Source organism: Sphaerodactylus townsendi, linkage group LG09, assembly GCF_021028975.2.
Source record: "Sphaerodactylus townsendi isolate TG3544 linkage group LG09, MPM_Stown_v2.3, whole genome shotgun sequence".
In the NCBI taxonomy this organism is placed as follows: Eukaryota; Metazoa; Chordata; class Lepidosauria; order Squamata; family Sphaerodactylidae; genus Sphaerodactylus; species Sphaerodactylus townsendi.
Window position 1 is genome coordinate 84,996,545 of NC_059433.1, and position 17,796 is coordinate 85,014,340.

Here is a 17,796-nt window from a genome sequence, read left to right on the forward strand (position 1 = left end):
TTACTTTCAAAACAATTTCTACAGAACTGGGGAATAATGAACTGAGAATAGTGGAATCTTCTTAGCTTCCACTAGACATTCACAGAAGAGGGTTAAGGAGGGTTAAGGAGGGAGGGAACTTTCCTGGATCCAGCATCAATGGTGTATCTAGAAGGGACAGAGGGGACAGAGGATCCCAGGTGCCATTCACCTGGGTTACATGGGGGCACATCTTGGCCACCCTCCCCCACATGCAAGCGAGGTGAACTTTCCTTCAAGTGTGCCAAGGCTGGCAACACACTGGGGGTGGAGAAGGCCAGGAAAGGAGTGCACCCTCTCTGGCCTTGGCTCTGCCTCCAGTGTGTAGCTGGCCTTGGTGCTGCTCACACAGAGGAAAGTAAGGTGAATTTTAAAGGAATGGTGCCCTCCTTACCCCTTCCAACAGTGTATAAATAACAGAAAAAAATTGTCAGCTGAATATAGATAGAGTGCATTTTATTCGAAAGTATACCAATAAAGCTTCTAAAGACTTACTTTCTGAAGTCACTACCAATAAAGGAATAAAGTGCTTCACATCACAAGAACTTGCTTCAGTGCCTGCTTTTTTTGTCTTGAAGTCCCAAAACCGAACTTTTTGTCACTATCTTTCAGCAGAAATCCTTCATCAAACTAATAACATTTAAAAATATGTGCTCATTCCTTTTCCCATTCAGTCTTAACAGGAGATAATCACAAACTTGCATTATTTTTTCACAAATCTCCATACATTTTTTTGTCCTGCATATAGTTTGAATAAATTTGTTTCAGGGTTTGCAGTTTTACCAAGATACCACACCTCAGACAATTCCTCTTTCAATGTACAGTCCTGTTGCTTGTTCATTTTACAGCGCATTTATCCTGGCAATATAGAATCCTCACTGAACGGAGTATTTCCGCTAAAGCTCATATGGACTGGAAAAGGTTTTTAGTATGACCTCTTCAGGCATACTCTCAGAATGGGGGCAATTTTTTAAAATCAACCTTTGGCCAGCAATAATAAATGCATTGCTCCTTATGCATTTCCTGCCCTACTCTCACGGTGAGAGTAAAGGAACATACTTCTTCTCAGCTCAGAAATTTATTTTGAAGTACCTTGTTTCCCTCTTGTAGCCCTCTCCCCCGCTCTACAAAGAAAACAAAAATGTGACCAGCACCTACAAGAAGCACTGACTGAAAGTGGTGCTGACTCTAATGCAACGTTCTGTAACTGTAAGAAATATATTATAAAAGATGGCAATATTACAACGCTGAAAATGAAAATTCTGTGAACACACTCTCACATAGATTGGACAATATTCTGAAATTTATGAACAAAAAAAATACCAGGGTTCTAATTTCCCTTTCACAACAAAAGACAAAAAAAATATTGAATTGGAAGCCAATAACAATTTTAAACTGTTGTTGTCCAGCTATTGTACAAGTTATTTTTCTAACATTTGGCCAGGATACAACATCAGTGTGCCAACTTTCACAGACAGGGCAAACTGGCTACATTTTATGAAGATTAGAATTTCAAAGCATTATAATGTCATTTGCTGCTTGACTTTTGTGGCCTATATAATAAAGAAACTTTGTGAGAATGTGTTCCTTTTTCATCTGACCACCTTTCTTTCTCTCTCACTCTTTAGTTCTCTGTCTGCCACTTTTCTTTAAAAAGAATCCCAAAGAAAGAAAGCGACTTGTGGCCCTTACCTTAGATCAAGATGCTGTTGGGGCCTGGGCTACTAGTTAAAAGGACTAAGCAAACAGATGAAAAAAGCTTTGCAAACCTAAAAGAAATGCAAAGATTATTCAGCGTAAGAGGTTTCTAAGAAGAGACATAAGCCAGCCACATACCTGTCTGTCGTGTCACCTGGCACCTGATGCTTCCCTCCTGAGCCGTTGATGGAGTCTTGCCTTGTGAGCCCTTGAGATCTGCCTCGTTCCAATGCTGATAAAGACTGCTCTTGAAGCTTTGCTATTTTCTCCTTAGGTGCTTCCTCGTTCCGCAGCACTCTAAACCCTTCTTTATCAGGCTTCTGGGGTGTGTTTGTTCCACTGTTATAAAACCAAGCTCCAGATTTTGTGAGGATTTCTTGTTGTTTTCGGCACAAGTTACATACCCACATTACCTATGTATAAAATATAAAAGAAATACTCATTACCAGAGGCAACAAGAATAATTTACAAGCCAAATGTGATGTGTTTCCATTTTTAGAAAAGGTCCTATGAATACTGCTAACTGTCTTTTGACTCGAGCAGTAACAATTCTTAAACAAACAGAAAATGGAAGCAGGTGACATTTTTACAACAAAATGTACATGTAGGCCTAAACGCATAATGTAATAATAATGTAATTTGAGAGTCTTATGATGTATTATATATATTAACTGTAAAGTATTATTTATTATTAACTTGTTTCATTTAGTCTTCCTTTTCCACAAATCATTCAAAGCAAGTTACAATTAAAACAATTACATCAAAACTATTTACAAACTTTCAATAGATATTAAAAACTACACTACAACTGTATTCCTTTCATAGAAACGTCTTCCTAAAAAGTTGCTTTTGCAAGTACTATGGAATGATGCTAGTTGGGAGGGGGCTCTCCTGACCTCATCAGGGTGGACACAGCACCAGGTGGGGCCACAACAGAAAATGTTTCAATACAGACAGCCACTGACCTCACCCTTTTGCAGGTCAGCACTTTAGAAAGGTATTGCTCAGATAAGCAGGACGTATCAGAGAAACATCCTGCACCTATGTGGTTCCCAGGCCATGAAGGATACACTTTGCTAACTAGCACTTTGAACAGAACCGGAAACAAATCATTAACCAATGAAGTGACTGAAAAATAGGGGTCTACCTCCGAACTAACTGATCAGTGATTTTCCATACCAAATTAATTTTCTGAGTTGTCTTCAAGGTTAGTCTTGAGTTGAGTACATTAAAACAAACTAGCCAGGCATGAGTGATGGCAGTCTGCATTAAATTAATTTTTGGAGTTTTCTTCAAGGACTGCCTTATGTTGAGTACATTAAAACAGCCTAGCATTGTGCCATGGATCCATGCAGCTAGACCAGCTGAATCAAGGCAGGGAGCCATCCTTTATACTAAATGGAGATGGAAGAAAACATTTGTTACAGCTAAATTAATTGGCTTCTCCAACAACACTGGATTTAGTGTAATTCCTAAACTCTTAAATTAGTCAGCTGAACCCCATCAAATGTGGGAAGCTCAAAACCCTAAGCCCTCAGCCTTACTGAACAGCATTATCCTCATCTTACTTGGGAATGGTTTAAATAATTCTTATGAATTGGACAATTCCAAAATATATCTCTTGACTTGACTAAGTCTATCTCCAAAGTCTCAACAGGATGGTATGATCCATTGAATCAAAGGCTACTTAAAAATTCAACAATAGCCCTTTCTATATTCAAAGATCATTCACTAATGTTGTCTCTGTGCCAGAACTGGGCTTGAAAAGAGTCAAAGGCAGATGTATCATCCAAGAAGACCTGAGTCTCAGTCATCCTGCCCAGAAAGAACAGGTTAGAGGTTGTATTATAATTGTCCACATCATTTTTTCTCCAGAAGTTTATAAATAATGGATGGATAACCACTTCCTTTAGTGGCTGAAGAAATCCTCCCTATGTAAATGATCAGCAGTATTTATAAGTCAGCAGCAGGCATAATGGATGTCAGATTCTTCTCAGTGTAGTAGTAAGAACAAACCGTATTTTCTATATGCCTAAGGGATATGTGTATTTATTTTTATATAAACTTAGGACTAAAATACAGAAGCTAGAAATGCTCTTGATCCATTATTCAAATCTTAGCCCTTCATTAGATCATGCCACAGAACATATATATAACAAGTATTTTTCACATTACATGACTCTAGTAAAGATCTGTACGTCAACTTTTATAAACACACCAAAATATTGTAGCTGCTCAACAGCATTCTTAAGAACTGTTCTTAGAATGTCGATTTCAAATAATAAAACAGCAAGACATCTATTTACAGCAATGGATCATTCAAATGTGGCCCATATCAAAAGCAGGAAGATTTTGGGCTCTCCAGCATAATGGTTTACACAGTTCTACATTTTATGTAAAAGTAATATGACGCACAAAGGGTTCCTGAACATCACTCCAGCAAAGTTCTAATTTCCCAGTGCTGCTTACTTTTTAAAATGTATATTGCCAGGAATCCGAGCAATAATGCTAAAGTAATAGACAAACAATGGTTTATTATGTTTCATATATTATATTCTTAGGTGTATACCTAAGATTTTTCACTGTACACTTAAAAATGTAGAAGTGTGAATGCAAAACCAAGTGTTTGAAACTATGTTCAACTTATACTCATTTGAAAAGAATAAGGACAGTATGTGGCGCTCTATTGAGTGACAGGACAATTTTCTGGACAGACTTTGGCACTGCATTTAATATTTGTGTAACAAAAGATTTGGCAATTCACATGCAATTATAGCGGAAAATGTTTCAGAGTTTATTGACTCATTATTATTAACATCACAAGCCCTTTGTTATTAACCAATTCTAAAAGTGTTATCAGTCTCTCTTTGTATGTGATTACATATATTCAGTTTCCCTCTGCATACCAAAAATAGCATTGCCATTGTTTGTATAGGAGTTGATCAACTTCTCTAGCCCTAATGGCCAGACTCACCCCAGCCAGCAAACACAACCCTTAACCTGGTATCAGTGTTCTTCTTGCTCCAGTTGCTAAGTATAAAATTAGAGAATGTTCCAATTGTAATACTGAATCCACCATCAGTGCATGCTTTCATTTAGCATTCCAAGAGATAGCAGTCCAATGGGTTAGAAGTTCACCCTGCTGCAGGCACCAATATCCCTCCAAACCTCCAGATCACAATGAGCAGATATCCCAGAGGCCTCTTGACATCCTCTCCTTTTTTTCAAAGCACTTGCTAAGGTGGGAGGGATGTCAGGAAAATACCGCATGACATGATGCTTCTGATCTAATAAGGATCCAGTTCAATGCAGGTTCACATTCATGCAAGATGTTTGCTGAGTAAGAAGTGGTGCCTCACAGGCTGCCACATGCCCAACTAGTGCTTAGAATACTGGGCTAGGATCTAGGAGAGACAGGTTCAGATCCCAGCTGAGCCATGGAAGCTGGGCCAGTCATGTACACTCATCTACCGCACATTTTTGTAAATGATTTTTGTTGTGAGGATAAAATGGAGAAGGGGAGAACAATGTTGGGTCCACCATATGCAGCTACATGAATCCCAGCCCCACCAGATTATACACTGACAAACAGTTTATCCACACAAGCTTGCCCACAAAAGTTTGCCCACACAAGCACACCTCAATAACTTTTTTCTTTATCATTACATATTTTCTGCCGCGTTGTGAAGCAGCTATAAAGCAACTTTGTTGAGTTCACTTCTGCTATCAAAAGCAGGACAGTGAAATTAACAAAAAATCTGTGGTCCCCAGCGTTTGCTATCCTGCAGCCACAAGAAAACACTCACCCGGCCCAGGGAAGAGGGACAGAAAACATCTGCAATGAGCAGGTAAGCAGCAGAGTTCGGCAGTCCAGCAGCAGGCAGGAATGCACCAGGAGTGGTGGGCCCCACAGGAGTGAGCCACGGCACTATGAGAGGCATGCAGGGACTTGGGGGCTGACAGAAAGGCAGGATAAGCCAGGGAGATAAGCCTCAATGCCACGGCCTCAACATCTGGCAGTGAGAGGAAGGCGGGGCTGAGGGGTGGTTAGGGGGAGACACAGCCAGTGCAGGGATGGCAAGCCATAGGGCCATGAAAGGGAGGGCCCACTCCCAACCTCAAGACCCTGATTGAGGAGAGCCAGCAAGGGAAGCAGGATAGATGGCATAAGAGGGAGGCAGGGAATGGGGCCAGGGAGGAAGTAACCATCCAGTACTTCCTAGAGCCGGGGAACTGTGTGGATTATGAGGGAGAAGCAGTTGGTAAGATCTCCTCCCTTGCTCCTGAGGCTTCTGTGGAAACCAGAGCTCTGGATGATCGTGCCAGGGAACAAGGGAAGAAGGCAGCTCTGCCACTTGGAAGTCCACACACTAGAAGAATAGTCCTGCTATAGTTCATCAGTTTTTAAATCCATGCTTTAAATAAGGCTGCTTTAAATAAGGCTAGAGGTACATTCATGTGCTAAGGCTACATAATGATTAAGAAAGGGCATTTCAAAAAGATTTTTTAAAATTACAATAAACTATAGTCATTCATTTTTAAGATTATTGTTACAGTTCAGTCTAAATTGTATTCATGTTAAATTACATTACCTCTAAACATCTATCATTTATTGTAAATGCATAGCACCAGTAGTTAATCATCTTGAAGTTAGAATTATATATCAATGTAGCCACTCGGACCCAGTTTCCTAAAATTGTAGCCATTTAGTTATTTACTAGCTGAATCTTGAAGTTTTACTGTACACATTTTATTAATATCTTCTAAACCGATTCAAATAAGTGCAATTTTTTACAAAACTGAAATGGTCTCTATTTTTAAAACTCACATCGAAATAAAGAGAACTGGTAGTCCATAGCAAAGACTGAAGCACCACCTAGCGTCTCATATTGGTATTGCAGAAATCTCAGTAAAAGTTTTTAAAAATATGTACAAAGCAATCCTAGTCCCATTTACTCAGAAATAAAACTCACTCGTTCGAGGGAAATGGGAGACCTTACATATACACGTAGGGTGCTATTCAAAAGTAAACTTGTTAAACTGAGTATAAAAACTGTTCTTTTGCCAATGGATATAAAATCCTGCAGTCTGATTCAAAGCTCTGCCAAGCTTCTGCAGCATAACAGAGGAATGATGTTGCACCAATGATGATATTAACTCAAAGAGCATCATTTCTAAATACTGTAATATGATCATGCATACTGTATTCCAAGATTATTTTGGCAATTACAATTTAACGGGTTCTAAAATCAGCTGTGTCTGGCCTGCAAAGGTATCTTGTAATCAATGGAAAATTCTGAAAACTTCGGCCCAGTATGTTATGCAAATGAAAAATATAATTCATGTTATTCACTGCTAAAAATGGGACTAAATGTAATCGATGAAATAAATGGGTGGAACATCAATATTCAGAACACTGTGTGGAGCTATACTCACCCCACTGCAAATCTAGTGAAGGCACAGAATAGAGGCATTTGGGGAATGTTTATAACACTTGGAAACAGCACGAATTCCTTTAAAATTTTCTTTAACTTAGTGCAGACTTAACTACCAGCCCCTCATCACTGTCACACGACTCTACACAGAACACTAGGCATAATTATAAATGTTAGGACTCACTTAGATGTGTAATATTCAAATTGATTCTCTAGTTTCAGGTAAGTGAAGTAAAGTTGTCAGCTGGACAACAGAGAAAAACCCTGCTGCTTTCAGAGAGGTGTCATGCCCAGAGCATTTGTTGCTTTTTAAGGGATGATGCTAGATTACATCACCTGATAATTGCTTGCATATCAAACTTATATTGAAGGAACCTTCAGAGGGCCAGTTTAAAAGTTGACAACCCAATACTGAGGGGAAAGGGGAAAGCCCCTATTCAATCATGGTCCATGAAACATAGTGTAAGAGACAGATGCCTGTCCTGAACATAGCTGCTTTTATATGTTGAATTCCCAATGCCACCATGGCCTGTCAGTAACTCTTTCCAGACTAGATGATGGGTTCAAAGATGGAGGCAATGCCATTGTGACATGGTGTTTCATGCCTTTTTCAAAAGCACCACTTCACACAAAGTGAAACTATTGCAAGTAATTGCATTTCAAGAGGCCACTCATACATGCAGTGTAAATTGGGCTATAGTTTTATCATAATCTCGAAATCCAGAAAGGATATGGATCTCTTTGACTACCCAAAGGCCACTGTTGTATCAAATGCTATACTGGCTGAATGCATAATATTTTCAACCCAGGTTGAAGACATGTTGAAGAACTGCACTTCTCCCCCTTGCAAGGTTCACTAGCGTCAGGGAGAAGCACATCACAGGGGAGAAGGGGAGTATGGCTTCTTACAACAAGGGCTACTGAGAAGTGTAGTCCTTGACCCTCCAGGAGCAGCTAGAATTTGGGTCTGAGATGGCCAAGGACTACACTTCCCAAAGCCACTCGCTTTTTCTGGTTCATTGTTGGGCACATGCTACTCAGATGAGGATTTTTCCTTTGCATAGGAAAAACTGATAAAAGGTAATTGATTTTTTTTTCGGGGGTTTTCATAGGCTTTCATGTCTCAATTCAACATTATTTCACTAGCCCTCTAGGCTGTGCTGCAACAACGCGGGCAATACCAAATGGGCCAACAGCCAGTGCCCCTACACATTATATATTCTAATGCATTCAGCTATTTGTGCATGCCCTACAAATGAAGAAAAGGCTGATTAAAAACCAAGTTAAGCTTAGCCTAAAGGCTCTTGAACTAAGTTATAGTTGGTTCTTTCAGTTTATCAATAGTCTGCTGAATCATGAGGAGGCTCTACTAAAAGAAACCTACAAAAACAGGAGTTCCACTGGAAGCCTCTGCAACAATGTGAAGTGGGTACTTTATTTTAATGGTTTTATATTATATTTTAACATGTATGTTTTAAATTGTTAGCTGCCTTGGCAGCCCTTGTAAGGAAAGAAAGGCACGAGATAAATTTGGTAAACAAGTAAAATAAAGGATTATGAGACCAAAAGGATTATGAGCCAATGTAGTCATGAGTTTATTCTATATCCTTTCACAATTCGGCAGACAGTGCACAACCTCTCTAGTCCCTGCCAGTACAAGTCCCATGTTGAAGACAGTGAAGATTAGTTATAAAATTCTAATCTACCAGTCCCCAATAAAACAGAGACACAGTTATGAAACAATCCAGATGTTTATTGGACAATGTTCTGAAAGTCAGATGAGTGTTGCCAGCTCTCTTGGTCTATCAAGCCTGCTATGCCTTTGAAAGCTGCACTGACAGACCACAGAATCACATGACTAGCACCTATGGTAGGTACAACTGTGCTGGCCAAACAAATGCCTGTGAAAAAAAACTTGCAGTGGTGCTGAAGCCAAGCTACAAATTTAGGAACCATGTAGCTGTCAAAAACACGCTGGTCACTGCAGCTGTTGGTTGTGCTGTAACTTCAGCAGGTGACTGGCACTGCACTGTGAATTTGATACATCCTGGTCTCTGTACCTCTTGGAGAAATGCCTGCAAAGAGGTGGAAAGACACAAGAACAGCAAATTCAGCAGTAGCAACAAACAGCAAGTAGACTCAAACAGATTGAATGTCGTGCTGTTCCAGTTCCTATATCTCCCCTGCCCTCACCCACACAATTGGATCTATGTGTTGGGAAAGATAATGTAAATATTAGTGCAATACTTACTCATTCCTTGTAGGGAGTCATACTGAATCTCTGCTTGCAGTTTCTTTTCAGGATGCTCCATAGGACTCTGACTGTGCCAGGCAAAAGATGTCATGATTGCAATGACTGGAGTAGCTAGTAATCACATAGTGATATTGTTGTGCTTAGTGTTTCCCCTACCGGCATGATACTGTACCAATGTTGAACCAGCATATCTCCATGGGAGGCTCTCCTTTGTGCTCTTTGCTCCCTGCGCAGGAGACACAGTAAGCAACTATGGGGGAGGAAGATATAGATCACACAGTGGTGTCAAACACCAAAAAGGGAGGTGGAGGAGGAACTCAACCACAATAATACAGGGAGCCTCAAAGGTTGACCAGAAAACTGTAAAATCTGTAACAAAATAATTATATTTTGTTATGTAGTGTATACAAAAATAGTTTGTTAAAAACACAAGATCTGAAATATAGGCTACACCAAAAAATCAATATATAGTCGATTACGCGCCAGCGAGATTCCCACGACTTCAAAGAGAATTGACCAGGGAGCAGGGATGGAGGGAACTGTGCCTGGGCCATGACCTGCCCGCGCACCCCCGCCACACCATGCACCCGCCACGCCCCGATCCGCCCATGCCCCCGCCCTTGGGCAGAGGGGCCTGAGGGTGATTTTCTGCCCCCACGTGATGCCATTGGTGCGCGCCCGAGGTACAGAGCCCTCCCTGCCCCGTTGCAGCTTAACGACTGCCAGGGAGTCTTTGTTTCGATGCATGTTTGGCATTATTATTCACTGCCCTGTTTGCAGCACAGCAAGCATTACTCATTAGCTGGAATTTTTTAAAAGAAGAGTTGGATTTATATCCCCCCTTTCTCTCCTATGAGGAGACTCAAAGGAGCTGACAATCTCCTTTCCCTTCCCCCCTCCCACACCCTGTGAAGTAGGTGTAGCTAAGAGGGCTCAGAAGAACTGTGACTAGCCCAAGGTCACCCAGATGGTGTGTGTTGGAGTGTGCTGAATTCCCCAGATAAGCCACCGCAGCTCAAGAGGCAAAGCAGGGAATCAAATCCGGTTCCTGCAGATTAGAGTACACCTGCTCTTAACCACTATGCCACTGCTGCTCCTGCATCTGTAGGGGCCATGTTTTGCAGGTTCTCTATTGCACATGTGTGCTTTAATTTTTAATAAAATCTTTAATTTTTTATCTTTCATCTTATCAATAGATCAATATATCAATCTATCAATAGATCGATATATCAACATAAAAAGGTGAACTATTTTAAAAAGACTTGAATACAGCATCTGTAACTTTGCCTGAACTCTGATTTGTCTTTTATGGCAGGAAGTGAGGGGAAAGTAATGGTGGTGTGCAAACGGCAAAACTGCAAAAGAACAACGTGAACTGCTGTTGGCTAAGCTCGCCAGGTTCACAACCGTCCATATCCCAATGTGCTGTAAACCCAAGCCCGACAAGCTTATCCCAGTGTGGTCGGAATCATTGTGTATAAAACTTGGAGGTTGGAGATGTCCCAGTTTGTTGATCAAATGCAGGGGCCAATCGAGCGTTTGGACTGATCAACTAGCCTTATTATTTTGACTTTTTAGTGTTAATATCAATTTATCTATCCATATATCAATATGGTTATTTAATTTTTTTTTTCATCGAAAGGTCTAAAGATATACAAGAGTGAGAAGGCCATGGGAAATAGGACAAAAATAGGGCAAAAGGACAATAGGGCAAAAAGTGGGAGGTAATCAGCAGCAGGTAGGAGGGTGAGGGGGAAGCATGAAAAGCAGCACAACAGAGTGGGGGGGGGGTAAGACTACGCAGGCTGGCTACAGGTGGAGGGAAGAGGTCCGGGACAAATCTGTCCCCGCAGACAAATCTGTCCCACTCTGGCAGCAAAGCAAAATTAAAATCATGCTATAAGTGGATTTATACAGAACAAGTAAAAAACAACACAAACAAAACAGCAGAATGTGTCAGTTACTCACTGTCTTGTGCTCATCCTTCTCCCCCACTGCTGAATAATGGCAGTCACTGTGTTGTCTGCAACTGCCTTAGGAGAAACAGGCAGAGGGGTTGGCCACTCCCCATGGGAGGGTTGTGATTGTTGGTGGCCACAACTGTGCCATTAAAAGTTGTGTGGTGACACAAATGTCTGAGAAGAGGAGCAGGCATCCGGGAACAGGAGGAGAAGGAGGAGGAGGGAACTGGTGACATGGGGCCAAGGAGGGAGGAAAGCCAGGAGGAGATGCCCCCTTAGTAGGCCCCATTAATCCTTGAGTGTCCATGCAGGCATCCAGGAAGAGGAAGATGACAAGGAGGCAACTGGTAACATGGGTCCGGGGGGGGGAGGGGAGGACAGGCAGGAGAGGTTGGCCCCCTTAGTGGGTGCCATTAACCCACCAACAGTTTTCTAGAGCCCACTGTATTTGCTTGTACAACAGGCTTTGCTGCTAGTCTTTAATAATCTTGTTTGTATGTAGGACCTCTAAGGAAGGTGGAATAGACCAAAATGCACACAGTCATTTGCTAGTCACTTATATGATTCTACCATCAACAGTGCTTGAGATTTGTGTAACTCTTTATACTGATTTCTAATGTGAATCTTGTATTTTAGGCCTTGTGTTTTTAACAAAAGCTTTTTGTGCACACTGTATAATTATTTTGTCACAGATTTTACAGTTTTCTGATCACATAGTAGGAATATGTTGTACACGAGGAAAGAGTGAGATGTGAAACAATCTACATTAGAGGCAGAAAAATCCCTCTCTTGCTTACTTCTGTGGGGTGCATTAGCCTGGCATTCCCAAGGGGGGGGGGGCGGGGTTAGAGGGTCCAACTTGTTGTTTACGTTCTGAAGTACCTATAAATGTTCTGGACAGGGCAATGTTATCAATATGCTATAACAGTGTTTGTCCTCATGCTTGCTGTTTATGTCAAGTGCCCTTTCTCTAGAGTTTTTGTTGCCAACTTCCCACATGTGTGGGTTTGCATTCTATATGCGCAAAACATGAGGCCAAGGGTGTTTTACACCATGCTACGTGCCCAAGGTAAGAGAGTTCTGGCTAGGGTTTATATAATGCAAATGTTCTCAGCATTGTTGAGCTTGTGGGCATTTCTGGAATTTTGAGAACATCGATAGCCATTTCCAAATGGGCGCCCACCACTGACACAAAAGTGATGCCACATGAGTTCTTCTGAAGCACCTCAGTTTGTGCCAAAGCCACAGGATGGAGGAAGAGGCTAACCCTTTCACTAGTGCAGTTTGTGGGGCCACAGGGGGAAAGACTGAGGAGATGACACTAACTGGCTGGCCTAGGGGCTAATGGCACAGCTGGCTAATGGTAGGGGAGACCTTCAGGAGGCTTTTCTCAGCCTCCCCAACTGTCTCTGACCTCCTTCCTGCTTTCCCCCCGCCCAGGCTGGGGTAAGGTGGGGCCATGCTGGGAGACGTCACTTGGAGGGGCTTCCCTCCAGTCTGCCTAGCCCTGATATAGGCTGCTACTACTCATCTGAGACCCGAGTTGCTTTAGCACATCCTGCTTTCCATGGGGAGAAGGGTTTTCTGTAGAAATGCAATCGCAGACAGAGTTAGGTCCTTCTCAGTCCACTGAATTCAATGTGCTTAGAAGAGATCCATCTGACCTCAACCAGGGTCAATCTGGTGGAATGTTCTGTAAGTTGAGAACAGGGCCCTGTGGAACCTAATGGAGTCATGTAGGTCCCATAAGATGGAGGTCTATGATTGAAGCAGCAACAGTTTACCATCTACTGCCCTCATGTTTCCCCTTCTCGCAACTTTCTTCCTTCTATATTTACTATGACAATAGGAATGCAACCTATTTATTGTAGTCTGAATTTTAGCCACCATTTAGTTTTTACCCAGATGGTGTGTGATGGAGTGCACAGGCTAATCTGAATTCCCCAGATAAGCTTCCACAGCTCAAGCGGCAGAGTGGGGAATCAAACCCAGTTCCTCCAGATTAGAGTACACCTGCTCTTAACCACTACACCACTGCTGCTCCCATGAAAGGTATATTCCATAATGTCTGGAATCAGAGCTGTGATTCATTGCAACAGCTCTTTTTAGCATAGATTATACACAATATTTATTATGTGGGTAACCAAGCACTTTCAACTAAAATTACCCTGGTCTAAGGGGGACACATCTGAAGTGACTATGGTTGTGAAGGGGTCAACTTCACTAGCAGGAGTAGTCTGTCTGTCCACCTTAACAAGCTAAAGGAATGAGTTCAAGATGAGGAAAATAAATTAGTGTTTCTGAAAAGGGTGAAAATGCTGGAGAAGGAATCATTGCTGCAGGATACACATGAAGTCTTGCAAACATAACAACTCCTGTTGTAGATGCCAGTGGCATAGCGCCAACAGGGTGGGGCGTGATGCCCCGGGTGGAGCAGAGATGGGGCGTGGCTGGGATGTGGTGGGGCATTCCAGGGGTGTTCTGGGGCAGGGTGGGCACCACTGCAGCAGGGGCACAGGCATGCGCAGGCCCCGGGCACAGTTTCCCCTCGATCCGCCCCTGGTAGATGCCATGAGACTAAGTAGACACTGAATGCAAATAACAGGCTCAGAAGGACAGCAGAAACATGGTTGCAAGGGTATGAATGTATGTGGTCTGTCTTAAGGCAGAAAAGAATGACAATAGAGCTTAGCACTGCACTGAGAACTGGAGAAACTGGAGTTTGTGAAGGGGGACCACAAGCTTCCATTCTGATACACAGACACAGAGAACAAAGTAAAGAAGAGAGCTACATATACTGCAATGTAGTTGAAGCTCTAAAGAAATCACAAACAATAGTTATCAATGACAGAGAATATTATAAAATTTTGCAATCTGAGGTAAGCTGTACACATCTCTGTGCACTTGATAAATATACACAGAACTGTCACTATACTGAACAGACTGTCACTTAACTGATATGATAATATTATAATGAAAATGTTGGAAACCAGAAATGAAAGAGAAAGTGATATAAAAACATGCATCCTGGAGATAAATGTATATGAATCGTATTCCAAAAGCAGAATGGCTGATAGGTGGACCGTAAGAAATACCTTGTGTGGGATATAGGCATTGACCTCTCTTAGGTTTGAAATACGGGTGAAGTTCTCTGCCCTTTTTTGGCATAATGAAACAACGAGAATAAAGTCCTATGTCCTATAGGGACAACAAAATTAGTGCTTGGCAGCCCACTTGAGGAAGGAAACAATCTCTTTCTGTAAGGGCAATGTAAACAGAATGGTTTACAAACTGCTTAGTTGAAAAGAAAAGCACTGACCTCATTGGTATAGTATAGTGCATGCAATTGATAATTAAGACAGAACCGTCTGTAGTAATAAACTCCAAAGCCAGCAGCAAGGTTAGTCTGGTTTCTAAAGATGGGATGAAGGGTGGAAGGTTGCAAAGAATGCTAAACAATAGGCTGGTTACATTTAGTTTTCCTCTTGTCATCCTAAAGAGCTTTTAAAAACCAATCTTTAATTATGTATGGTTACTGTTTTCTTGTATTGGTTCCAGCAGACGACTAAGTTCAGCAGTGGGGAAAAGTGATTCAAAAGCCAAGACACTCCAAGATTATGAACAATTTGCTCATTCTTGTCAACCTTTTCTGGATTCTCATCTGTCTAGACACTGGGATAGAATTTATTTATTTAAATTCTATTGATATATTTAAATATTTCTACTGCTTTTGTCCTGCAGATCAGGACTCAAAGCAGCTTACAAAACTTAAAAAAAAGCAACAATTTAAAATCACAACAGAATAATAAAACAAAAAGAGTAGCCAAAGGTGGGGCTAAACTCAGCATGCACAAAGGGAAGTCAAGAGGAGAAAGCCAGTAAGTTAGAAGGTAAGTCAGTTCACAGACACCCTGATTCCCATGCCCAGACCCCCTATGGTCCATGCAGATGTTACAGTCATTTTATCCCACTCTAAAGTAGGCTTTACAAGGGCCCTTTGGTCTCTCACTGCACACTGCAAAATAGAGCAATTAACAATAACTTACCTAGCACAGATGGCCGTGATATTGACCAGGTGTAGATTTTTGAATGTTTAGGTGTAGTTCACTGAGAGCTCAAGTGGCCCATGCTACTGAGAACAAAATCTCAACATGGATTGAACTGACTGGGCCATTGCTTCTAAACATTTGTTAATTCAATGTAGATATTCATACTCCACTTTTGTCCCCAGCAAGGGCCCAAAGCAGTTTACAACATTGTTCTCTCCTCCTCAATCTTTTTTCCTTTTCATGACAACTTTTAGATAGGTTAGGCCAGTGGCGAAGCCACTAGGGGACGGGGGTGCGCCATGCACCGGGCGCACAATTTTGGGTCATGTAGGGGGCGCAAAATTCCCCCCAGACCACTCCCCCTTCCCCCACAGTGCTCCCCCCGCACCCCCCACACACACACTTACATTACAAATTGAACAGGCTGGAGAACAGTCTCCTGGGAAATGTAGTTCCCACCAGGGCCTTTGAAGCATGGAAGGGAACAGGCCTGTTCTCCAGCCTGCTCGGTTTCTAAAGTAAATGTGGGGGGCACTGGGGGGCCGCAAGTTACCATGGCACAGCAGGAATTCAAACATGGGTATTTTAGATTCCAGTCCAACACTGTGACCACTATTCAGTGCTGGCTTACCTTTATCCCTAAATAAAGTGTATAAATGAGATTAAAATTCATTAGTGGTGAAGAGAAGCATAGTGGAGAAGCATAAAAGAATAAAAATAAATCCCAAGGGTTTTGCCCAAACAGAGCTAGTGGAATTCATGCCTGTCCACAGACAGGAGTTTACAGTCAGAACTTTGGGCCTCTTTAAAAGTCAGGCTATCATGCCATACCCAGCTGAAAAAGACAAAAAGACCAAAGAAAATGGCACAAGGGTTACAGTCCACAAAGTTATATTACTCATTTAAGATCGAAGAAAAGGCTAAAGTTAGAACTCTAGATATTTCAAAACTGCTTCTCTAGCCACACAAAACCTTCCACACATGGGACAGAACAGAGACAATGAAGAATCATTAGAACCACAGAATTGTTAGGCTTTGCCTCATTTCAGAGGCCAAACTTTTTTTCGTGGAATATACTGATTTATTTACCGTATATACTCGAGTATAAGTCATATTAAGCAAGCCTTTATTGGCATAAAGCAGTACAACAATAATAAAAACAGATTAAAAAGCATATACAATACAGGATATACATGATAGGACGAAGGAAAGCTACTGGCATTTAGTAATTTCCAGAAGAAAGTCTGCCACTATCATACAGAGAGAAGGATCAGGGTTGTTCAACAAGTAGTGTAATCTAATTAAATCGGGGAGAAAGGGTAAATGTAAGGGAGTGAGATTCACATACTTGGATCTGATTTCCTTTGAATCTAGAGACATAGTGAAGCTAATTGGTGGAGCCAGGAGATTCCAACTGAGCCATCGTTAAGCATGGAGCACAACTCTTTCGCCTTTTTTCTTGCTTATTAAATCTGCTATGTAACAAGGCGTAGAAGGCATTACATTTAAACCTGGCTGAAGCATTATGGCTCTCCCCAACTTTGAACAGGGTTTATTAAGCAATAGCAGGTGGTGTGCCAAGTGGCCCCGCTTCAAAATGGGAGAAAGAAAAGTACATGGGGAGCACGTTTTCTTGGCTCGCGGTGAGTAGGGTAGAGAACTCTCTATCCAATAGTTGATCCTCCTTTTAATTTCCTATAAGCTTCTGAATAGGACAAAGGGCAAAAGTGAATCCACTGACAAGTCCCCGAATGGAGACAATTTTTTCTTTTCCAATTATGGAAACCAGGGTTGGAATGGGTGTCAGAGAGCAGACAGTGGACTTTGCAGGGAATTACATAGTCCGAGAGAAAGTGTATTCAAGCAGCCAGAATCTTAAAAGTCCTCAGCTGCCGGGCTTGATTCCAAGGAATTTTGACCTAACTCCAGACAAAGGGCTGCATAGGGCACACAATCTTGGGGAGTCCAGATTATCTTGTGAAAAAAATTGGATTGAAGAGAAAATTCAAGGAGTGGTTGATAGCTTGAATCCAAATTGGGACTCCGTAAAGCAATCTCAGGCTTAATTTCTTTCTGGCATTTGAAAAAATTTGAGGGCAGGGAGGGGATAAAGGCTGGAGTGGGCCACTGCTGTAAAAGAATAAAATCGCAGTAGTGCTGACCATACTATTAGATGTAGCTAGGGAGAGCTGGCCTTCCCTCTGGGTTGCCCATGAAAGGTTAAGGAGGAGAATGAGAGGCCAAGGTATTTATAGCACTTTAACCCTGTCTAATTTGGGTGGTTTTCATTGCCCATGTGAGCTCTCTTTAAAGCTTACCTAGAGAAGACCAATACCTTTGGTTTTTTTTTCATAATTAATTGTCAGTCTGTTGGATTCATA

At 41.7% G+C, this 17,796-nt stretch overlaps 1 protein-coding gene across 35 annotated transcripts in view; it reads right to left on the reverse strand.

The window, feature by feature from the left end:
* Positions 1-17,796, reverse strand: part of RIMS2 (regulating synaptic membrane exocytosis 2) — a 433,065-nt gene that overhangs the window by 324,713 nt on the left and 90,556 nt on the right. For all 35 annotated transcript variants that reach the window (XM_048508147.1, XM_048508154.1, XM_048508146.1 and 32 more), the window contains one exon: positions 1,855-2,129. In XM_048508147.1, coding sequence (XP_048364104.1) covers positions 1,855-2,129 — 275 coding nt within the window. The remainder of the gene's footprint in view (positions 1-1,854; positions 2,130-17,796) is intronic.